Source organism: Podarcis tiliguerta (genome assembly GCF_965153285.1).
Source record: "Podarcis tiliguerta genome assembly, chromosome: 14".
Classification (NCBI taxonomy): Eukaryota; Metazoa; Chordata; class Lepidosauria; order Squamata; family Lacertidae; genus Podarcis; species Podarcis tiliguerta.
Genome location: NC_139547.1, coordinates 35,871,817 through 35,896,532, shown reverse-complemented (window position 1 = coordinate 35,896,532; position 24,716 = coordinate 35,871,817). Strand labels below are relative to the sequence as shown.

Here is a 24,716-nt window from a genome sequence, read left to right as displayed (position 1 = left end):
CGCCGCCGCCAGGAGTCTGCACTAATGTACTCAATCATTTCACGTAAAATACCCAAGGATTCTTAGAAAGCACTACCAGCACACAAGAAGGAAATGTGGTGAACGCAGGGAGAGAAATCTATTTTGTGGCCAGCAGGGAGAAGGAAGAAGCAGTTAACAGCTCTGCATTTACAAGCAACAGGACTTTTCCTACATCAAGTTGTCTTGCAAAACTCCTTGAAGCAACACAAAAGTATTTATAAGTGCAGTTCATATTACAATGCAAAGAGGTGGCAAGTTTCAGACAAACTGGCATTTCAAGCAGCCACAGGAACTATTATTAAATAATGAATACTGCACTTTTAATACACAACATGGAGTGCAATTTTAAAACTTTTTTCCAGATGCACAAAACAACAGATAGCCACTGTGGTAGGGTGGCTTAAGCTCAGGGATAAGATCACATGCTTTGCATACAAAAGGTCCCAACTTCAATCCCTATCATTTCCAGATAGGGCATGGGAGGAATCATTTGTAGAGTTGGAAGGGATCACGAGGGTCATCTAGTCCAACCTCCAGCAATGCAGGAATCTTTTGCCAAATGTGGGGTTCGAACCCACAACTCTGAGATTAAGATACTCATGCTCGACCAACTGAGCTATTCCATCTGCTGTCTGAAACTATGGAGACCAACTGAAGGTCTGTTTGGGTAGTCCTGAGCTAGATGTGCCAATGTGTCTGACAATATAATTTCCTATGTTCCTTGAATGGCTATCAAGGAACCATAGTGTTTTTTTGGATGTGTCCACAGCTCAGCGGCAGAACCCAGGCTTTCCATGCAAAAAGTCCCAGGTTTCATTATCTAGTACCTCTGCATAAGGCTGGGAAGGACTCCTGCCTGAAACCTTGGAGAATCATGGCCAGTCAATGTGGACAATACCGCACAAAGTGAAACAGTGATTTGGTTTGGGATAAGGCAGCTTCCTGCGTATGTGTTGTGTTCATCAGAATTTTTGTGTGAATTTCTCTCAATAAACACCTTTTTGTATGCATTTCCCCCTAATATACATATTTTTCTAAAGCAATTTCCCCTAATGTAGTGCACTTTTGTATGTTATTTTCACAAATATATACAGACACATGCACACTTTACTCTGAGTATATGTATTTTTGTACACATTACTTGGCTGGAGAACTGCATTGCAATATTTGGAGAAATGCAAAGAATGACTACGTTTCGGTTCTTGTATTGTTTTGGGAAGTGTACATTTAAATACGTTCACCTTTAGATGCAAACTGAATTGAATTTAACCTCATTCCTAGTTGCAAGCCACCTTGGAGGCGACTGGGAAGTGACAGCGTAAACAAAATTGTTTTCCCTTGGCAAGTGTTTATAGTTTCACAGAGGAAAAATAAAATGGCAAGTGAATGGACACATTTAGTCCAAGACAGCAAGAGATGGAATACTTCATTGCTGCAGCCAGGACATGCTATTCCAGTATAACTAGCCTGAGATTACAGTCTCTGCATTTTGATTGGGCTAAGCAGCCCACAAGTGGACAGAATGCCCTTTTAAAATATGGAATGTTCTATATCCCTTGAGCATTACCAAGGGAGCACAGGACAATGAGAACATCTTTCTCAGCATGAAATGCACACAGGCAGTCAGATCAAGGGGGGAAATAGTAGTGATTAAGTCTTGACGGAACCCTCTGTGGAGATTACAGAAACAACAGTACAATGAAGCTACCCAAGAAATATGATCGTAAATCAAAACTTGATGAGTTTAAGACATAAGTGAATAACATTTAAGAAAATATGTTTAAAACTCAGCCTCCCTTCATGCAGCAGTTGTGGATACTAGCAGAATCTAAGGCTGCAATGCTATATATACAAACTTAAAAGTAAGTGGCACCGAAGGGATAGGATTTACTTTTGAGAAAGCCTGCAAAAGAACAGGCTGTAAAGCTGTTGTCCTATGCACAAACCTACCTGGGAATAACCTCTGCTGAATGAAAATTTACTTACAGTACACCATAGCTTTCTTTTTGTAGTTTAACATCATAAAGAAGAAAGTTGGTGTGGGAAGTTTAAGAACATATGGTCTGACTTGCAAGATCAGACACAAGGGAGAATGACAACTGGAGAACAGCTATGAGATGGGAACAATTATGAATATTATAATTGAAAGATATATCTTATGAATATTAAATTGATTAACAGAAAGGAAGTACTTGCAAAAATTGTTGCTTACTGTTTACTAGGACCATGATGTTGTGAAACAACTGCTAATTAGAAATCAGGGGAGCAGAGTGTAAAATTAACACTGATGAGCGAAGGAGGAAAATCATTTTAAAACAATTAACATGTACACAATCCCACAGAGATGCTATTAGCAGGTGTGATTAATACTGCCAGTGTCACACTGCAAGCAAAGGAAGGATACAACAGCAAAGAAGTCCCCCAAAAGTTGAAGGGAAAAGATTCAAAAATTAAGCTGATTTATCTCTTTTTACATCTTGGCCGAGGAGACCAGTGGAGGGAACATAGCTTTAGGTCCTGTGATTAGAAATGGCAGTCTCAAGCATGCTTTCTCCTTGCTTTTCACCCTGTGTCAGTGGTGGTTTCTGCATAGGAGCAAGCAGCTATTAAGGTAAAGGTATCCCTGCCCGTACAGGCCAGTCTTGACAGACTCTAGGGTTGTGCGCCCATCTCACTCAAAGAGGCCGGGGGCCAGCGCTGTCCGAAGACACTTCCGGGTCACGTGGCCAGCGTGACATCGCTGCTCTGGCGAGCCAGAGCCGCACACGGAAACGCCGTTTACCTTCCCGCTAGTAAGCGGTCCCTATTTATCTACTTGCACCCGGGGGTGCTTTCGAACTGCTAGGTTGGCAGGCGCTGGGACCGAACAACGGGAGCGCACCCCGCCGCGGGGATTTGAACCGCCGACCTTTTGATCGGCAAGCCCTAGGCGCTGAGGCTTTAACCCACAGCGCCACCCGCGTCCCTAAGCAGCTATTATCTACTATATAAATAATGTTTCATTTCTGAAACTCTCTCAGTTCAGAAACTATCAGGTGCCAAGAAGAAGAAGAAGAAGGGGGGGAGGAGGAGGAGAAAGAAAAAGGAGCACTTTAAGAGTATAGTAAGCCTGCAACTTAAAGCACATAAGTTTCTGGGTTTCTATATTTACAAGGATGTGATGAAGCATTACCTGCCTAGAGATTAGGAAGATGAGGTCCTGGCCTTAAAAGAAGTATGATGTTTTAGTATGGTTGGGGCAGTTTGTCTTAAGTGTGCAAACTGAAATCATTCTACCCTTGTATAATTTGTGTACATCAGGGGTCGGCAAACTACGGCCCCTGGGCCGGATCAGGCCCACCTGGGTCCTAAATCCGGCCCGCGACGTGAAGCAGAGACTCCCGGCGATGGGAGGAAGAGGCTGAGCAGCCGGCGGCTCTGCCACTCAAACGTCGCACCTGGTTTACCTCAGCGGCGTTTGATTGGCAGAGACATCCCCGTGCTGCGCTGAGGTAAACCAGGTGCGACGTTTGAGTGCTCGGCCTCTTCTTCCCATCACTGCCAGAACCGCCAACGCTCGGCCTCTTCTTCCCTCGCCACTCGGCCTCTTCCTCCCGCCGCCAGCAGAGCCACCACAGCTCGGCCTCTTCCTCCCGTTGCCGCCCTGGTGCTCCTGTGGGCCAGAGAGTGGAGCAGACAAGCTCGCTCTGCCTACCCATGAGAAGCAACAGCAGTGGCGGTAGTGGCGCTGTGGCAGCTCCTGGGAAGGTAAGCGCAGCGGCTGGGGCTGGGGGCTGCGGAGGACTTGCCTCTTCTTCCAGCCCCCCCCCCGGTGACCCTTCTCCGGCCTGCCACAAGGTCTGAGGGACAGTGGACTGGCCCACTGCTAAAAAAATTTGCTGACCCTGGTGTACATGCTATCCCTGACATTGCCTGTCATTTACGCGCTTAATAAACACATACACTTAACGTGTCTAATTCCACCCCACTGCTCAGAATGCATGTTATTAGCTTTCCAACAGCAAACCATGTTTTCCCACTCCACATTTTTTGTCCACTGCATACTAAAGAAACAAAACACCCTTAACCCTTGTTTTCAAATCAGAAAGGAAGAGGGTTTTCCATCATCTTCCCCTCCTTGGAGGGACTATAACCTTCCCCCCCCCTTTCATTTTTGCCTCCCATAAAACTAATGTGAAAACCACCCCTTTCAATAGTAAAAACATCATGATTAAAAAAAAAAAGACCTGAGAGAACCCTGACAGAAACATGCCACAAATTCCATCCACGCCCCGAAACCCTGCAGAAGCAAAGGCCACATCTTGCATAAAGCACTAACACCAAAGTAGTTCATTGTTGTCCTCCTTAACTAATTTGGGGCTTTCCGATTTGGAAAACACACCCAAGAGCTTCTTGCAGATTTAGTTTTGGACAAAGATAAAGAAACAGCAACAATGAGCAGCTCGGTTTGGGAGCATCTGTGCTGTTGCAGAAAGAATGGACATACAGCAAGAGAATGAATAACTGCAGACGTCCTTTCACATCTTTTCTATAACCAAAAAAAGGTGGGGAGAAAGCTCAAATCGAGAGTACAATAGGATGTTGCATAAGACATCCAGTTTCTCTGCTCCTTGATAAATTGCTAGAGATGCAGATATATTTGCTTTCAGCAGCGGTCATCTTCCATTTTATGGTCACTCAGTGATGAGTGGGGATGAGGATGAAATTCATTTCAATTTGCATCTAAAGGCAAAACTTGCACTTTCCAAAACAATATGAGAACCAAAACACAGTTTTCCTTCAAAAATTGCACTTCTCTATATATTGCAATGCAGCTTTCCAGCCAAGTAAAATGCATATACTGGAGGTGTCTGTGTCTGTGATATAAAATGCATATGTTAGAAAAAATAACATACCAAAATGTGTGTGCTTATCCCATATAACAGAAATGCAACTTGGAGCATCTTCATGGAAGTGAGGTATTCTCAGGCATGGGGATAAGCCAAATTTATGCCAAATTTTCCTGGCTTGGTGTCAGGCTATCTTGGCGCAACTCTTCCTGGCTCCCCTCTTGACAGCTGTCTATAGCTCCATCCTAACACTGTACAACATCCAAGATGGGACCACATCCCCAATTTACATGTATGTACCTAAGATCTTGTAACGATACTCCAATGAATGCAATGTGTGCGCTTAATTTCACACATTTGTTTCAGGAACAAAAGGAGCTTTCCCAATACCTTTTCTGATATATTGTAAAATTCAGTCTCATTAATTAAGATGTTCAAAAAAGATGCAGTCAAGCATGTTTTTCATGGTTTTTTAAAAGGTCATTCCACTATAGAAGATGTTTTGGGAATTTTCTTTTTATGCCTGCTGAGAGTAAGATCTTGCCATGTCTAAGCAAGGCCATTTCTTGACAGGCTCCTGCTTACCCATCTATGACTTGACAGATGGGAGAGCGCCAAGAAGAGCTGTGAAAGACAACCAGCTGAGCTGGAGACATTTAAACACACACTTCCAAAGCAGGGAGGGGGAGCTATAGGACACCAGCCCCCAAAGGACCTGAGTCTTTGCTCAACACTTCAATCAATTAGTTCAGAATAAATCCTACAGGTTTACAGGTCTGACCACCTCACTTCAAAAAGGATATCACAGAGATGGAAGCCGTTCAAAACAGGGCAACAAAAATGATCAAGGAGTTTGCACAACTTCCCTATGAGGAAATGTTACAACATTTGGAGCTCTTTAATTTAGAACAAAAGATGAGTAAGGGACATGATAGAGGTGTATAAGATTATGCATACTGTAGAAAAAGTGGGTGGGAAGTTTTTCTACTTCTTTCATAATACTAGATGGAAGCCATCCAGTGAAGCTGAATGTTGGAAAATTCAGGGCAGGCAAAAGTGCACTGTTAAAACTATGGAATTTGCTCCCCCAAAATTTAGAGATAGGTAGCAACTTGGATGGCTTTAAAAAGGATTAGATGATGATTAGACTACCAATGGCTATGTACTTTGTTCTCTGCTGGTGGCAACATACCTTTGAATGCCTGTTTCTGGGAATCACAAGTGAGAAAAGCACTGTTGCACTTTGGTCCTGCCTGCTGGCTTCCCATAGGTATTTTGGTTGGCCATTGTAAGAAAAGGATGCTGGACTAGATGGAACTTTGGCCTGATCCAGAAGGCTCTTAGAATCATAGAAATCATAGAGTTGGAAGAGACCACAAGGGCCATCGAGTCCAACCCCCTGCCAAGCAGGAAACACCACCAGAGCACTCCTGACATATGGTTGTCAACCCTCTGCTTAAAGACCTCCAAAGAAGGAGACTCCACCACACTCCTTGGCAGCAAATTCCACTGTCGAACAGCTCTTACTGTCAGGAAGTTCTTCCTAATGTTTAGGTGGAATCTTCTTTCTTGTAGTTTGGATCCATTGCTCCGTGTCCGCTTCTCTGGAGCAGCAGAAAACACCTTTCTCCCTCCTCTATGTGACATCCTTAGTGAGGTAGGAAAGTACTGGGTTTTTAAAACTTCGTGCAAATCAACAGTGTTCATTAAATCTCAGCACTTTTAACATGGGGGAAAATGTTGCAATGTACTTATTCTAAATGACCTGGATCCTTTCCCTCGAACCATCCTCTGACAGATCCCATGCACACCATAGGAACTTCAATGCACTGACAGCACCCACAAATGAAGGTAAGCACTGGAGCTTGTCTCCCACCTGCTAGGTTGGGTATTATAAGATGCTCTTCCAGTGGTCTATAATTGGCATCTTTCCACCACTTCAAAATTGCTCAAACGGTAAGAAGTGTTTTTTCTATATAACAGCTATTTCGACCCCTAACTGAAAGGGCTCATTTACACCGCCTTGGAATGATGGGGAAAGAAATTTCATTTCAGCTCTCAACTAATATAGCAAGTCTAAAGTATGCAATCTATAATCCTTAAGAAGAAAAAGAACACCTTCAACCTGTACAATGGGAAAATAATGGAAAAGAGACAGACAGATTAAAAACTCAAAGAAGCATCTCATAATGACAAACTCAAGTGCCTTTTGTTATAATAAGGTCAGAGAGCTACCAAGTTGAGTTTTTAAGAGAGAGCAATACTTACGCCTATCTTTCTTTAGCAAAAGTATACAAATATGTTATATGAGAACTTTCAATATATGTTCCCCACCCTTGCCTGCCAAAATTCCTATCAGTAATAAGGAGTTAATGGCACAGACCTACCTTACAGGGTTGGTTGTAAGAGTTACTGAGGCAACATATGAAACACACTTTGACAGCTCAAAAAAGGGTAATCTATGCTGATGTTGTTGGCAAGAGGTTTGTATCTGAATGGGGAAATCTGGATACAAAACCCTATTTTACCATTAATTTTTTGGGGTGACCTCAGGCCTGACACACACTCATCCACTTCACAGGGCTGCCATGCTAACAAAATAAGGAAATGCCACATAAACAGTCCTTTGAGGAAGGGAAGGAAGCAACTGTGATAAAGTATTTACTATCAGCAATTTCTAATTATTGGTTACAGGGTTTCCTGGCATCAGTTTTAAAAACAGCACATATATACAAAAACATCCATAGATAAAACACAAATTTTCCCATATCAATCTTTATTGTTGTATACTGATCTGGCATCTGTTTTGATGAAATATTTCAAATATATAAATGTAATTTATTGCCCATAAAAGCTAGCTATTAAGATTTAGCAAACAAATAAAAGTAGACCCCGCAACATTTCTTTACACTATGGTGTGAGTGGCATATAAACAAAGCACAGGCAAACTACATGTAACCTTGAGTTCCCTAGAGGAGGAAGGGCAGGATTAAAATCAGATAAAGGAAATAAAGGAAAGGCAAAGATTCTGGGGAGGGAGGGTGCACTGCAGAAGCCCTTGATATTTATATTAAGGGAGGATTTGTAAATATTAAGTTCACCCATAATTAATGGCTTGAATTTTACCAGTATACAGTGGTACCTCTGGTTACATACTTAATTCGTTCCGGAGGTCCGTTCTTAACCTGAAACTGTTCTTAACCTGAAGCACCACTTTAGCTAATGGGGGCCTCCCGCTGCTGCCGTGCCGCCACCGCGCGATTTCTGTTCTTATTCTGAAGCAAAGTTCTTAACCTGAAGCACTATTTCTGGGTTAGTGGAGTCTGTAACCTGAAGCGTATGTAACCTGAAGCGTACGTAACCCGAGGTACCACTGTAATTACCATAAAGTTCAGCTTCCCAGCAGCAAAAATGGATATCAATACACTGTTGCAATAACAGACTAAAGCTAATGTATTTCAGAACATGCCATGGGCCCAGATCCCAGAGAGAGTTCAGCTTAACTATCCAGCCTTGGGCTGGAATTGCATTTCACAGTTTTAATTAATTGCTCAGAACAAAAAAACCAGACACATATCATTAGGAAAGATACCGGAAGCGCTGCTTGTTACTTTCTTGAAGGTTTTTCACACAACTGGTCTTTTGCAAAGGCTTTGTACCTTACACTAACAATGTCATGCCAACTCTAATGAGGCAGAGTCATTTCTCCCGAGACAGGATATGGCAAGTTAAATCTGATAACTATTTTTGGCTTAACATTATGTATGCATTAGAGAACTGCCTTTGAGGGACTGCTCAACACAGCGCTGACCAAGCCTGCTAAATCTCTAAAAAACAGGGATGGGGAACCCCCTGCCTGCAGGCCGAATTTGGACCACCAGGCCTCCCTGTGTGGCCCACAACGATGTTTTCACCAACCTATGCCCACCTGCCTCACAGCCTCATACACGACTTCAGGTGCAGGGCAAGTAAAGACACAGCTGAATCCCACGGATGGAAACTAGGATTGAACCATGCAACAGCTGTTCAATCCTGCTTAGTTTGGGTGTATGAGCAATGACCTCGCCGGTGTACCTGAACCCCGCAGCAAGCAGGACGGAACTGCTTGCGCGTCATTATAATGCCAGATGATTGGCAGGTGGGTGGAGATAAAGATCTGCCCTGCTTGGCCGAAAATTCCCCCCCCCCCCTTGCCTGAAAGATCAAAATTATTTGATCAGAATACTGCAAAACAGAAGCCTTTACAAGGCTGGATTGGGAAACAAGCAGTATGTTTCAGAGCACAATTCAAAGTGTTGGTGCTTTTAAAGCCCTAAATGGCCTCAGCCCAGTATACCTGAAGGAGCATCTCCACCCCCATCATTCAGCTCACTGCGAAAAGTGAAGCTACAGGGAATCAGGCAGAGGGCCTTCTCGGTAGTGGCGCCCACCCTGTGGAATGCCCTCCCATCAAATGTCAAGGAAATAAACAACTATCTGACTTTTAGAAGACATCTGACGGCAGCCCTGTTTAGGGAAGTTTTTAATGTTTGACATTTTGTCACTTTTTTATATATTCTGCTGGGAGCCACCCAGAGTGGCTGGGGAAACCCAGCCAGATGGGCAGGGTATAAATACTGTAATGAATTAATTATTATTATTATTATTATTATTATTATTATAGCTGGCACCTGTCACAAAGACACCAGCCTACTGCCTTCTAAACTATCTCAAGTCTTAAAAGTAATTAAATTGCCACAATCCCAAAGCTCTACACATAGAGCCTTGCACATCCCAGGGCTGCCTTGTGCCTTGCCATATGTCAAAGAATATTCTGTGCACACAACGAGGAAACTGCTACTCACAGAGAACACTCTGACACAGAAAGCAGGAGAGTATTCCCTATGTGTGCAGTTGCTGGCTAAGCTATCCTAATATTCCAGCGGGTCTAGCCAGGCAGACAAGCCTCTAGATGCCAAAGACTAAATTCCTCCGTCTGCTCCATCTTCTCTAAGAGTTGCATCAAATTAACTTTTACTCAGAGTAGACCCACTGAAATTAACAGCTCTAAGTTACTCATGAATTTCAATGGGCCTATGCTAAGTAGGACTAACACTACACAGAACCTTAAATTTCCTTCAATGGCACCTGTCTTTATGCATGGATCAGACAGGTCTAGAGAAAGAAGACAATTGGCCAAAGGAAAAGAGTGAAGGTGGATGAAAAGGACTGGAAGAAGCAATTCCTGAGATGGAAAGCAGGGAGGAGAACAGGAAGAAATCTGAGAGGGGATAGAAAGCTGAGTGAGAAACTAAGCAGAGGAGAACTCTTATAATGACCAGGAACTGACAACTAAAGGAGAGCTGAAATTCACAACTGGCTGATTTGAAATCACCCAATTTTAGGTTTCAGGATTCTAGAAATGTTACAGCACAAAGATGGATTACTTCAAGTATTTTAGCTGAAGAATTCTATTGGTTTTTTCCAGAGCCTGCAAGTTCTTTTTACCAACTCACCCTCAGCTCTACTTCTTTGCCCAGTAAATCAAAGAGAGATGCTCCTTTGGAAGTGATTTCTGAAGCAAGCTGCCTGGCCGTCTTCAAATCGCTGATCTAGATAAACATCAGAAAAAGAAGAGCTTTACCTTCATGAAAATTCAAGGGGTGGGGGGAAGATAAGGATATCTCTAGTGAAACCACCATATCTGGTCAGCTCTGCAACTGGAAGGGTATGTCTCAAAACACATAAAAAGAAGAGATCATATCTACACCAATTATGGTGGAAACAAATCATGTTTTAAAGGGACAAGCTGCATATCATGCTATTTAGACCTGAGGGTATAGGGTGGTATACAATATTTATTATTATTATTATTATGTTGTTGTTGTTGTTGTCCACTTTTATTCTGAAAAAAAGAGCAACCATGTGAGACCCCAATCCAGATTGGAGATCTGTCTGTTCCCTATCAACAATCCTCCAAGTAGCAACCGGGGCGGGGGTGATGTTCAGCTACAAACTGATGTGGAACTGAAATCTGCATCGGGAGCACATTTTAGATTAGGACCTCCCATGGATACTTTTCCTTTAAAAAAAAGCAGTTAGTTTAAGCACACTTTTAAATAAGTGCGAACAATATGAAATGTCTATTCCAGCCCAAAGATACTTTTAAGCAAGTAAATGAAATCATACCCGTAAATGAATTTTTTACATTGCCAAAAAAGAACATTTCCTGAGTAGGAGGAGGTCATCTTAAATTAATGAGCTGCAGCTTCCATTCAAAAGAGTCATTTTCTCAAGACGCTTATAGTTAGTATATTTTCGCACAAAAGTTGGGAGAGGATGAGAGAGATAAATGAGTTAAGCGGATTGGCACAACCTTAAAACCTGCAGTTCTTCTGGTCTCCAATGGCAACTACCAATTATCCTACAAAGACTAGATATGCCATGATGGGGTGTACACACAACCTACTCTGGTCTCTTTGTTGCCTTGGGGCTCCTGGCCCTTTATAGGAGTAGAGAGCCAGCCTGAGGTGGTGGAGATCCACAAGGCTTTCACATCAAAGGAAATTAGCCTTCCTGCTGTGGGGCAACAAAACACACAAGGTCTGTCACCTTGGATGAAGATCAGCACAGCCAAAGCATCAGGATGGTGGCCTATCTTGTCCAGCATCCTGTTCACACAGTGGTCCACGAGATGCCTCTTCTGGGAAGGATGCAAGCAGGCCCTGAGCACAACAGCATTCTCCCCTCCTGCAGTTTCCAGCAACTGGTATTCAAAATCATACTCCTTCTTTCAGTGGAGGTAGAACGTAGTCATCCTGGTTAGTAGCTACTGACAACCTTATCCTACATGAATCTGTCTAGTCCTCTCTTAAAGCAATCAAAACAGGTGGCTATCACTACCACTTGTGGGAGCAAATTCCATAGTTCAACTATGTGCTGTATGAAGAAATTACTTCTTTTTATCTGTCCTGAATCTTCTGGCATCCAGCTTCATTGGATTTTTATTCATCTGAGAGAAACGACAGCTGTGGAAGAAGGCGAAGCAAGAGAAGAGACAGGGGGGGGGGCAACCTCCCTGCTCCATCACAGTTGGCTTGACCCATTTACAGATTCATAATTACTAATACTCTTACAAAACATTTTTTTTTTTTTTTGTATGCAATGTGCAGACTCATTGACAGGCCAGGAAGAAAGGCCAGACACACAAAGTAATGGGAGGGCAGAAAAGTATAAAAACAGCTGGAAGCCAGAATGTGAACATATTCTTGGTGATAGTGATACTTTTTCTGAAAACCTGGGAGATGGAAGACTAATGGGTTGGAAATTGGGGCAATCTCACAGTAAATTTGGGCCGTAATCCTCAGGTCACATCCTCCAGATAAGCCCATGGATGATAGATGCTAAGAATGTAGGGAACAAAGCAGTCAGCTTATTATTTATATGTATACTTTGCGTTTTTGCCAAATCTTTTCTGAAGAGGATGGCAGTGACGAAAGAAGCCATAGTTAACACATACAATAGTAACAAAATTAATAAAAATGAAAATATAAATAAATATATATAGTACAGTAACCTCAACAAAAAACCTAGCAAAAAAGAATTTGCAACCAACACCGTGAAATGTACCGTATTTTTCGCCCTATAGGACGCACTGGCCCATAGGGTGCACTTTTTTGGGGGGGGGAATAAAGAAAAAAAATATCCCCCCCCGAGCCCCAAAGAGCAAAGAAGCCATGACAGCGAGCGGGATGGATCCCGCTAGCTGTCCTGGCTTCGTTTTTAGCCTCGGGGCTGGGGGTCTGGGAGCGAAGGAGAGGTTGCGCAACCTCACCATCGCTCCCGGAGCTTGCCGGGCTGGTGGTGGGGGAAGCCTGAGCTTCTCTTAACCCCAGCCCCCAGAACGGGTCCGGGAGCGACGGCGAGATTGCGTTCAACCTCGCCATCGCTCCTGGAGCTTGCGGGGCTGGGGGCGGGAGAAGCCGAAGCTTCCCCCAACCCCAGTCCCCAGAATGGGTCCAGGAGCGAAGGCGAGGTTGCGCAACCTCGCCATTGCTCCCGGAGCTTGCGGAGCTTTCTGTCCGCAAGCCTTGGGAGCCCGGCGGGAAGTTGCGGCAGGCTCCCAAGGCTTGCGGAGAGCTGCTCGAAGCCTGGGTGTGCCCCGCTGCGCTCCCTGGGTTTCGGGCTGCAGGTTGCTGTCCGCAAGCCTTGGGAGCCCGGTGGGAACTCCCGCCGGGCTCCCAAGGCTTGCAGATAGCTTTCTGAAGCCTGTAAAGCAAGAGGGGTCCGTGCGCACCGACCCCTCTCGCTCTCCAGGCTTCAGCAAAAGCCTGCATTCGCCCCATAGGACGCACACACATTTCCCCTTCATTTTTGGAGGGGAAAAAGTGAGTCCTATAAGGCGAAAAATACGGTAGGTGTTTGAGATACACTTGTAAACCTCAGTGGGTCTCACTGGAGAGAAAGTTCCGTAACACCAGAACCACTGCTGAATTGGTCTTGGAGCCAATACTCAAAGGATATTCATCTGTGATTCTCTTATGAGTACTGGCTCCCAGTCTCAAATACAGGAAAAAAACTTTTAAAAAATAGTGAATAGTGTGAGAAATACTGCAATTGTCTTCAATATCACATCCCAGGCCTAAAGCTTTATCTGGACTATACCACTTCAGACTAAGGGGAGCTTCAAAGGAATGACTGCTCCTCCATACCATTATTAAAAAATAAATAAATCATTGCATATGGAAAAATAGCATGTCAGGAAGAAAGCTAGTCTATTATATACAGGAATATATTATATGCTGTATGGAGGAACACCCCATTATATGATCCCCTTTCAGTGGCACGGGCCAGAGACAAGCAGACCACCTCCATAAGGACTAGCTCCAAACCACTGCTGATCAAATCAAACTTTGCATCAAATCAGGGACCAGTCCCCAGAATTCCCCACACTAACTGTTTTAATCAACTAGGGTTGAATGTGTGGTTAACACATCTCTAGATTGTACACATTACTTCAAAACAACAACACAGGGCTTCTACAGCTAGTGTGAATTAGCTAGGTGGCCCTTTGTCTCAACTTAATCTGGTTGACAGAGAAGTTGTGAGGCTAAAATAATACTCTAGCGTTCCTGAAAAGAAGAACAGGGCACAAATGTAATAAATCTTGAAAAGAAAATGAAAGAGAAAGAAGCACAAAGTTCCTTACTTTTGAGCCAAGGTCAAATTTGAATTTGCTCGTGTCTTCTTCACCCACGGCAGTGGCTTCCATTCCTTTGGTCTTCATAGCATTGTAAAGAACAGAGGTGATCTTTAAGAGTTCCTTCACTGCATAGCCATCTGCTTGGTAGAGCTTCTTGGTGTTGAGCTTGATGTGAGCTTTTGTCGCCTATTAGAAAACCAAAAATAAATGCCGATTTGTTTTACTGTATTTTCTGTCCCACCTTTCTTCCATGACTGAACTTAAGACGATATACCGTATTTTTCGCTCTATAAGACGCACCAGACCACAAGACGCACCTAGTTTTTGGAGGAGGAAAACAAGAAAAAAAATATTCTGAATCTCAGAAGTCAGAACAGCAAGAGGGATCACTGCGCAGTGAAAGCAGCAGTCCCTCTTGCTGTTCTGGCTTCTGGGATAGCTGCGCAGCCTGCATTCGCTCCATAAGACGCACACACATTTCCCCTTATTTTTTAGGAGGGAAAAAGTGAGTCTTATAGAGCGAAAAATACGGTACATAGCGTTCCCAAGCAGTCTCCCATCCAGATCTGGATCTGCTTTGGCTTTCATAAAGCTGCTTCATCATGGTTTTGGCCATGCTCTGGGATCGCCAGACTCTGAAGAGGCAGATCTCAAACACCTTCTCCAAGAACACAACTTATATATCTTAGCGAGTGTTTCCATTTTTAAAAGACTCTTTTGCCCATGCAATAGTTGTAACACAGTAATTCACATTGCAAAAAGACAGCTCAAGCCGTTCCCTGATGCTGTCAGGATAAAAATGACCCTTATACAGCAAACGCCCTTGGCATCAAGTGGTTCCTTAATTAGCCCAAAGAGAAAACTCAGCACAGCAAACTTTGTTAATCTACTTCGCCAGGGGTGGAACTGCAGCTGATCAGACCTTTGCTTAATTGGCACTTAAGTGCTGTCCACCCGTGCCCACCTTCCACACAGAGGTCAGTGGCTTCCCAACCCCACTGTGAATTGCCGTAATGAGATCATTTACCTTAATGAATTCTTCCCTTTCAATGATTCTTGTGGACAGGCAATTCAACATTTATCTATTAAATTACTCTGTTTTGATTTCTCTCCCTGGTATGTGCCATGAAATCAATCCAACACTTCTCCGTGAACACACATAAACATTTACCATCTGGAAATTAAAAGGAAGGGTGTTGAGGAGGCGAGGGAGTTCCACAGTGGGGATCACCAGGAGAATGGAAGGTGCTGGCAGGGAACTGTATGTAGCAGTTCAGAGCATGGAAAAAAGCCAGAGGGGTTTCAAAATGGAAAATATTTATAAGTAGCGAAAGAATGAAAGCAAAGAAAAACAAGTAATAATAAAGTAACAGGTTTGCATTTCAATATATTTACCCCTTGCCAAAAAACTGAAAACTCTTCACTTTTGGATCACACTTCTTGGAGTAACAACCCTCTAACCAAGAGGGTTGTTACTCAAATGCCTGGGTGCGTGTAGCAGAATCACAGTTTACAGGAATAGCAAATTAATGAAAGGAAGAAAATAGAGGCGAGGATATTGGGGCTGCCATCTATGGATAATTCTCCAATTTGTTTCTGAACAAGTATGAAGTGAGATACAATCCTGAGATCTTGTCTATCTTCATCTATTTTATTTCCACAACTTTGTTGCTGTATATACAAGTGGTCACAGCTTGGGTGACTTGCATTTTGTATTGTGTACACACATATTTGTATATATGTTTCAATAATCACTTCTGTTTTGTTACTTGGGTTCCTGCGACTTTGTCTTTTAGCTACTCATAGTTCACTCCATGACATGAGTAGATACTCAAGGAACTAAAATCATAGATGGGGATGGTGTGGGCCAGGGTGGTGGAAGAAAGGTTTGCCTTGAGAGGCTCTTGGCAGAAACGTGACATATCCCCCTGCTAAGCAAGATGGAAATATTTTCACACTGCAAACATCAGTGCCTGCAGACAACACAATTTGCTTTGGACAAACCACTAGGGAGAAAAAGCAGGGAAAGTGCACAGCAGGAGGGGAGACCTGCAAGGAGGAGGTTTCAACAGCCCAGGTGAAGTTTAGCCCAGGCAGTGATAAAAGCTTCAGCAGGGAGGTACAACAAGGAATGGCTACTTTAGAAATGCTGAAACCGAAGAAGAGGAAAGATCAAGTGATTGCCTGATGTGAGGATTACATGAAACAACCTCAGCAAGAATAGAGAAAATGTAATTGCTAGACTAAAAATGGCAATTCTTTACAGACACTGAAAAGACCTAAGCAATTTTTGAGCAGCCCAGAAAAGGAAGAAGTGGTCAGCACGCATTGGCAAGAAAAAGTATCATGGGCAATTGTTTAAAAACAACAACAAGCAAAGTGTTTTTCCTTCTATTTCTTTCAGCCAGAAGATTGTGAAGTGTTGCTTCATGACAGCATTGAGTGCAAAGTTTTGAAAGGATAATTTCTATATTGGTAGCACCTACAATGTCAGTTTCACTGGGAGGCTGATGGAAAGCAATCTGAAGGTATTGTTAAAAACTGAAGTGCTACAGATCCATTTAAAAAACGAAGAGGAAAAATCAATAATTGTTATGGAAACAGAGACCAAAGTTAGTAATGAGAAAAATAATGTACTTTCTGTATTTCTCAAAATAGCAATAAAAGTGCCAGTCCTATAAGTTTAGAAATCAAACACTTGAGCAATATTCACATCTGCTACCAGCAAAACATTTGCAAAGGTCAACAGTTCTTCCTAGTCTATCGCTTTAAGATTGACTCAATTACACCAGCAACATTTCATAACCTTCATCTTATTCTGGTACCCACTCTTGTTCGTTTTAATTTCTACTGGATGTGCTCCACAGAACAACAGGAAAATAAAACTATCCAATATGGACAGCAGAAGCAGTGTGTAAGACTCACTTCCAAGGAAATTTATTTTCAATAGTAGTAAATCAGTGCCTTGACCTTGCTTGGTGATGTCTCTGCTTTTTAAGATGCTGTCTAGGTTTCTCATTGCTTTCTCCCAAGAAGCAGACGTCTTTTAATTTTGTGACTGCTGTTACCATCTGCAGTGATCATGGAGCCCAAGAAAGTAGCCGGGGAGAAATGTTCAAGAAGTGCACAAACAGGACATCTAAGGCAACAGAGCTCTGCTGGTCCTGCTGCCCATCAACTGCCTCTTAATTGGAATGTTTCATTTAGCTAATGGCCAGTGACAGGCACATCCTTCTCTTAATGTTACCTCAGCCAGAGGCCATCACCCCATCTTGCAGCAGATCATTCCATTAATTTAATTGTGCTAGATGTATGGATGTACTTTTTGTGATCTGTCCTGACCCTACGGTAACCAATTTCATTGGATGACCCAGTTCTAGTGTTACAAAAGAGAGAGAAATGTCTATCTATGCATGATATGGAGAAAGTGGATAATTTGACAACTTTTTATCATGTTGCCCTTAGTCATCTTTTTCTAACATAAAAAGCTCCAAATGCCTCACACCTTTCTTTGCAGGAAAAATGCTCCATTAACCTGATCATTTTGCTGCCATTTTCTGTACCTCTGTATCTCTACAGTTTCCTTTTTTGAGATGAAATGACTGGAACTGGGTTCAGTACAATACTGGGATTTTTAAATTTTCTGTCCCTTTACTAGTAATCCCCAATATGGAATATGCCTTTTTCACAGTTGATACTCACAGAGTTGACAATATTGTTGAGCCCCAAGATCTCTTTCCTGTTTAGTCATCATCAGTTCAGAGGATGGCTGAACATGTCACCATATATGTGAAGTTATGGTGGTTTGTGCATAACTTTACACTTAATTGTACTGAACCTCATTTGCCATTTTGCTGCCTATTCACTCAGTTGGAGAAATCCTTTAGGAGCTCTTCACAGTCTACCTGTGTCATCACCATCACCATCTACTATATATTTTAGAATATGGTTCTCTATGCATTTGGATGTCTCTTGAAAGATCATCACCAAGCTCAGCATGAGGGTGCCAAACACCATTGTGAATTAAGATGGCAGTCCGAAATATTACTTTAGTGTGCCTTCACCTCATTTTTGGCTGATTTCAAACTTGGTACGAGGGTTCGTGTAGTGGGGCAGTAGTTTTATTTGGAGTGTGTGTGTTTGTATTTATTGAAGATTTTCTTAGGTTACAAAAGTACATACATTGTCTCTCTTTTCAGATCATAAAGTCCTTTTTTCAGATCATTTATAGTCGATGTTAGACTTTAATATTGTATACAGTATAAGGTTGGGGGGGGGAGACATAAGGGGGGCTGAAAGAAGGGGGTGGCAGCAGTTTTGGTTGACAATGTGCCACTGGCCACCATTCTGAATCAAGATGAAGGACCAAAACCATGACTATGGTGTGACTGCCTGATCTTTTGGCAGCCATTTTGGATGCTGTTGAAGAAATAGTTGCCCTGCTTTTCAACATTGTACCTAGTAACTTATTTTTTCTTCTTCCAGGACCACAGCTACATTTCCCCAATGCCAATGGCACAAGTCCAACCTTATCAACCAGACAACGCTTCACAAACCCATCTATTACAGAGCCAAAGCCATAGTTCTATGTTAGAGTGAGTCATCACATTACACCAATAGAAGGATATTTATAAAGACCGAATCATCCGCTGTCAAGAAAGTTTTTAATATTTTCAGTCTCAGGATCTATATTTAGCCTCCACTTGCAGCACAAGACCAATTCTCCTTAGTGTATTCCTGGGCAGTTATTTTAAACCTATAGGAACCTTATTTTACATTGTTTTCATTTGGAATTAAAGTCACAGTGGAAAGGATGTGTCAATCAATAAAATGCTAGCAAGACTCGGCAAGGCAAGAGGAGACCTGCTGGTCTCTCCCCTTTACTTCATGGTAAAGAGTAAAATAAGTAGACTCACCATAAATTGAGCAACTGCTTTAATGAAAAAGACCCGATCCTGCTCAGTATCAACATCTGAAGGAATATCAGTCTGAGGCTCATACCTGCAAAATGAAACAGCTCTAACAGTTTAAAAGGTATGCTGATAGAACATATTATTTTACCCAAATGTTTCAAACTGACAAAGAACTTTTAAAAAGAAAAATACATACTGAATACATAAAAATCAACACAGGCAGTCAACAAAAGGCAAGAGTAAGAGCCCCAATACATCAAGAAGCAAGAAACAGATCCCAGGCCAGTGCAACCACTCACTGGGAAGTACAAATGCCCTCTGAAACAAGACAGTCCTAGCTTGACCCTAGAAAACCAGCAGCAAGAAGGTATTTGTAGAGCCAGTTTTTTGCAGTCTTGGAGGACCACTACAATAAGGTCCCACATAAAGACAAACTTTGTATTTGTGGTCAACCTCAGGTGGAAGACATTCTGAAACCTTCATTCACAAAAGCAAGCATGTATACCCTAGCAGAAATGGTCATGTTTCTTTTGCATGACAACAATAGTTTTGTAACACAGAAGTGGTCTTCTATGTACTAGCCGCAAAAAGAAAAATCAGGAAAAGGGATTTAGATGAAATCGTTATAAATTGTTGTGGTGATTTGGAGGCTTAATTCGAAATCAAGCTGCATATGAGTTTGTTAGTGTCTCTGGTAACCTCTCTCTTACATCATAGATCTTGGCTCAAATTATTGATGTATTATTATTATTATTATTATTATTATTATTTATTAAATTTGTATACCACCCTTTTCCTGTAGCTCACCTGTAGTGTCTCACTAGGGTGGATGTATGATCTGTATTGTTCTATTGGTACTGTTGCTGTAGGTTTGTCATGGCCTTTGGCTAGAACAATAAACTTACATTGTGTTTGATTTGAGAAAACAGTGTGAAGCTATTTTAATCTCAGTAACATGTATGACTTTGAACTGAGGAAGAGCCAAGGGTTTAAGTTGCTCAAGTATGAAAGAAAGCTTCAAAGGTGTTCTAGAAAGCAGAACCGATGCTATTTTTTGTGGGCTGGAGATCTTGTAGAAAAAAACAGCATCTAAAGTTCATCTATAAGCCTGTTCTTTTCCAAAGATCCAAGTATTCCTCTGGTGATTATCACATTTTATCTGATATTTGCTTTCAAATGAGGATAAAGTACCAACCTTTTCACCAGCCAAATGAGTATCTCTGAAACCAGCATGAAGTTTGGAGTGCGAAAGTTCTCCATCGAGATGAGCCGGGGATAGCCTAGAGCCCTCATCATCTCAGTAAAATCTTGAGAAACAAATATGCAATTTTTTAATGTATACAGCATCATGATCTCCTGTCCTTACATCTCGATCTCAAGGGCAAAACAGTTTTTCCAATTATACATGGGAAAGGTATCTTGTAAATCATACATATATTCTATAATTCACTAGTCATCAACTAATGGATTATGACCTAATACTAGGCCTATGGTGGGTAACAGCAACAACAAAACTTTCTTTCTAAGAAGAGAAAAACAGCAGACTGTGATAAAGAAAATGGCTTCAGTGCTGCATTTAAATGTTGATCCAGTGTCTGTGAAGTCTGCACTAAAGCTCTTCTAGTACGAACTATTCTTCTCAAATAGTTGTACCCTGAAATGGTCAACCCTTCCTTGACCTTCTCTCATGGTTTTCCTATGAGAACTACCAGTGTGGGCAAAGCCAGGGCAGCAATTTCAGAAACAGGGTTAATTCCAGTTGAGTTTATGGGCACTGGACATGCATAATGGCAAAGGACAGGAGTTTTCAAGGGTGCTGCTGAATCTGTGCACCACATTTCAGAGCAGGAAGTGCCAGCAAATGAAAACAAATTGGCTGTCAACCTGTTGCTTTCCATAGTTCATTAACTAGAAGGACAGTGTTTATTGTTTGGCAACTGGGGAAATTTGACAGGAAATTAGTAACTAACTGATGTTAACAAGTCAGTCACACGTCTGAGAAGAACAAACTGAATTCAGTTGTGCATAAAAGGTAAAGGGACCCCTGACCGTTCGGTCCAGTCGTGGCCGACTCTAGGGTTGCGGCGCTCATCTCGCTTTATTGGCCGAGGGAGCCGGCGTACAGCTTCCGGGTCATGTGGCCAGCATGACTAAGCCGCTTCTGGCGAACCAGAGCAGCACACCGAAACACCGTTTACCTTCCCGCCGGAGCGGGACCTATTTACCGGTATCTACTTGCACTTTGATGTGCTTTTGAACTGCTAGGTTGGCAGGAGCAGGGACCGAACAACAGGAGCACATCCCATCATGGGGATTCGAACCGTCAACCTTCTGATTGGCAAGTCCTAGGCTCTGTGGTTTAACCCAAAGCGTCACCTGCGTCCCTCTCAGTTGTGCATAGATATCAATTTTTTTAAAAAAACCACCAAATAGAACTACAGCACAATTTCTGATGTGCTTTTTAAGACATGAGCCATAAATAATTATGTGTACCTATGATGATGGTGCCTGGAACTGCCTCTCTTCAGAGCTCAAACTACCAAAGGGACCAGCCCCTGTAATTTTTGTGTGCCAGCTGTTCATCAAATGCAGGGATAGCCAATGCTGAGCATTTCAGATATGCTGGACTACAGCTCCCTTAATCCCTCAGCACTGACAATGCTGGTCGATGAGTTGTAGTTCAAAATATCTGCAAAGCACCACACTGGTTATCAGTAACCTACTGTTTTTAGAAGACTAAGAGGAAAGGACATGACATTGGAGGTAAACCAGAGCTGAGGTTTGTGCGTTTCATAGGCCCCACTTTTCCCCATATAACTCAAACAATACTTTCCTGCCCATCTGCCATCTTCAAAATATCACCTCCCTCTCTTCTTAAAAATCTCTCCTCAGAACCTACCTTTTACCTGCAGTCTTTCCTTGCAGCCTCAAATCAGAAGTGTGAAACCTATGGGTCCTCCATATTTTGCTAAACTAAAACCTGCCGTCATCACTGACCACCAGCCATGCCAGATGGGAGTGATGGAGGCTGGGGTCCAAGAACAACTGAATAGCCACAGGTTCTTAATCCCTGCCTTTGATCTCTGCACCTGAAACCAAGATTAAAATACTGCAGATTTTAAAACTATCATTTTAGCTATTGTTTTTGGTTATGGCCTTATTGGATTTTACGTTGCAAGCAGCCACCCTTCAAGGAGGAAGGGCAAGATATAAGTAAACCCATATGCTTCTCCTGTTTACTTCCCTGCTCCTGTCAATCTTCCTTCCCTCTATATTTTGCAACTGTTGTGCTTAAATTTGTAAGCTCCTTGGGGCAAGGACACCATCCTTGGGGCAAGGACACCATGCACATTATTGATATATTAATAACAATTATTTACACATCACCCTCAATATATATGGCATTTTGCAGAGGTTATTGTGCCAATGTGAGATCTGCACACAAAGCTTTTGCAATTTAAACTTTGACAGGCAGAAACGTTAAATGTAAGTTGTGGCCAGGTTTTGAAAGGAAGGGTAGAAAATGCAATTACATGTTTTAAGGCTTGCACAGATTTGAGGATGAGTATTGGTGAATTAAGCCAGAGGATTCCAACCTTTTTGAATCCACGGCTCCTTTGACCAACTACATTCTTTCTGCAGCACCCCTGTGGGGCTCAGGAGGCCAGTTATGTCACCCCTTGCTTGCAGAGCTGGCAGCCTCTCGCTCTTTTTCAAACACCATCCCTTGTGGAGTGTTCCCTCAGCCTCCTCTCCTTTCCCCTCATCCTGGGAGTCCTCAGGGCAGCTGCTGCCCCTGGTTTCCGCCCCTGGTTTCCGCGCTGCCACCCTCCCACCCCAAAGAGAGGTGCCTCCTCACACTGCCCCACAGATGCCTTGGAAGATGATGCCCCCAATGGAGTCTGGTGAATGTGAGGCCAGCACTTACTGTTGGGGGCAGCAATGGCAGCAGTGGGCACCGCCAGGCCTGCATGGCAGAAAGGCTCCCTTTTGGTGCCGGGCACTCAGCTCCCAGGCAGGGATTGCACACAGCAAGCACAAGAAAAGCCAGCATAGTGCCTGCCCGGCCTCCCCCTTGTTTGTCCAGACTGGCTGGCTGGGCTCCCTCACCCACTGGCATGCTGACTCCGAGGCTGCCTCAGTTCCTGGCAACCAGCACCCCCTGGCCAGCCCCAGAGGCACCATTCGCCTGCAGAACTTGTAGCCAGGGCTGCTGCATCAGCCAGCCGTGCAAGCCTTTGGGTGGCAGAAACATGAGAAGGCATCAGAGGCAGCACCCCTGACCATCCTTCAAGGCACCCAGAGTGCCACGGCACACTGGTTGAAAACCAATGGGTTAAGCAATAGGCTTCATGGCAAAGGCGAGTTTTGAAGGGTCTGGTAAAAGTGTGATCCAATGGGATTTAATACAGCTCCTCCTGAACTACCACAATACCTGGGGTATGTTGGCATCCCATGTAACTTAAGATCCCAAAAGAGCCATATTTCTGCAAGCCTTCTGCACAAGATGTGATTTTTAGCATGCATTCTATAGACACAAACATAAGCTTTGAATTCGGAGTGGGGTGGGTCACGTGTAAAGTTATGCAGATTTAAGAGGATTACAAGGGACGCGGGTGGCGCTGTGGTCTAAACCACAGAGCCTAGGGCTTGCCTATCAGAAGGTCGGAAGTTCAAATCCCTGTGACAGGGTGAGTTCCCGTTGTTCAGTCCTAGGTCCTGCCCACCTAGCAGTTTGAAAGCACGTCAAGTGCAAGTAGATAAATAGGTACCGCTCCGGCGGGAAGGTAAAGGGCGTTTCCGTGCGCTACTCTGGTTCGCCAGAAGCGGCTTAGTCATGCTGGCCACATGACCCAGAAGCCGTCTGCGGACAAAGGCCGGCTTTCTCGGCCAGTAAAGCGAGATGAGCGCCGCAACCCCAGAGTCGGCCGCGACTGGACCTAACGGTCAGGGGTACCTTTACCTCATAGGATTACAGACATGGTCAACAACAGGTTCGGTGCCTGAGGCCTGATCAACTTTGGGAGCCAACGTGAGCAAGTGCGTGCTGGACTACGGTCAGGAAACCCAGATTCAAATCCCCCTTCAGCTATGAAGCTCACTGGGTGACCCTGGCTAGTCAAGAGTCTCTCTGCCTAACTAGCCTTCCTCACAGGGCTGTTGCAATGATAAAACGAGAGCGCGGGATGGGGGCGTGTAGGCTGCCCTGAGCTCCTTAGGAAATGTGGAATCTAGACGAAATAAAGGCAACTCGACTCACTCCGGAGGTCGCGAAAGGACATGGTGGCTCCAGGAAACTCTGCGAAATATCCTCTGCTGTTTTGACTCACTCGGCTAATGCTACACTCGCCGAGGCTTCCCCGCGCAGCTTTTCGAGAGCAGGCCGCGGCGCTTTGGTCGCTATGACAACAAGGCTACGGCGCGCCGCCGGGCTCAAACCGCGCAGGAAGACGAAGAAACGCCTTTGAAAGAAAGGGGCGATGGATCGAATGCGAGGCTCAGACGCGGAAATGGGCGGGTCTAGCCTGGAATCACAGCTGTTTCTGAGGCCCTGTGACAAGCGAGGGCGTGGCTTAGCTGGACGTCGGAGACAGCCATACAAGCAGAGTTTTTTATTTGCATACCTCATGGGTGTAGGCGGGGGGGGGGGCGGGGGGGCAGCTGCCCAACCCTAAATCAATAAATACACATAGCAAACTGAGGTTCTGCCCTCACTAACAAAAGGCCTGCCCCCGTAACAAAATCCTGGCTATGGCCATGGCGTACGTTTTA

General features: G+C 43.6%; 1 protein-coding gene across 2 annotated transcripts in view; it reads right to left on the bottom strand.

The window, feature by feature from the left end:
* Window positions 1–24,421, bottom strand: part of CLUAP1 (clusterin associated protein 1) — a 54,685-nt gene extending 30,264 nt beyond the window's left edge. Inside the window, exons 1-5 of one of the 2 annotated variants that reach the window (XM_083412467.1) lie at window positions 24,205–24,421; window positions 20,140–20,251; window positions 18,948–19,032; window positions 14,038–14,217; window positions 10,346–10,441 (exon numbers count right to left, since the gene is read on the bottom strand). In XM_083412467.1, coding sequence (XP_083268593.1) covers window positions 10,346–10,441; window positions 14,038–14,217; window positions 18,948–19,032; window positions 20,140–20,251; window positions 24,205–24,226 — 495 coding nt within the window. In that variant the 5' untranslated portion in view covers window positions 24,227–24,421. The remainder of the gene's footprint in view (window positions 1–10,345; window positions 10,442–14,037; window positions 14,218–18,947; window positions 19,033–20,139; window positions 20,252–24,204) is intronic. The other variant, XM_083412466.1, reaches the window with a different exon arrangement.
* Between the last annotated feature and the right edge of the window lie 295 nt (window positions 24,422–24,716).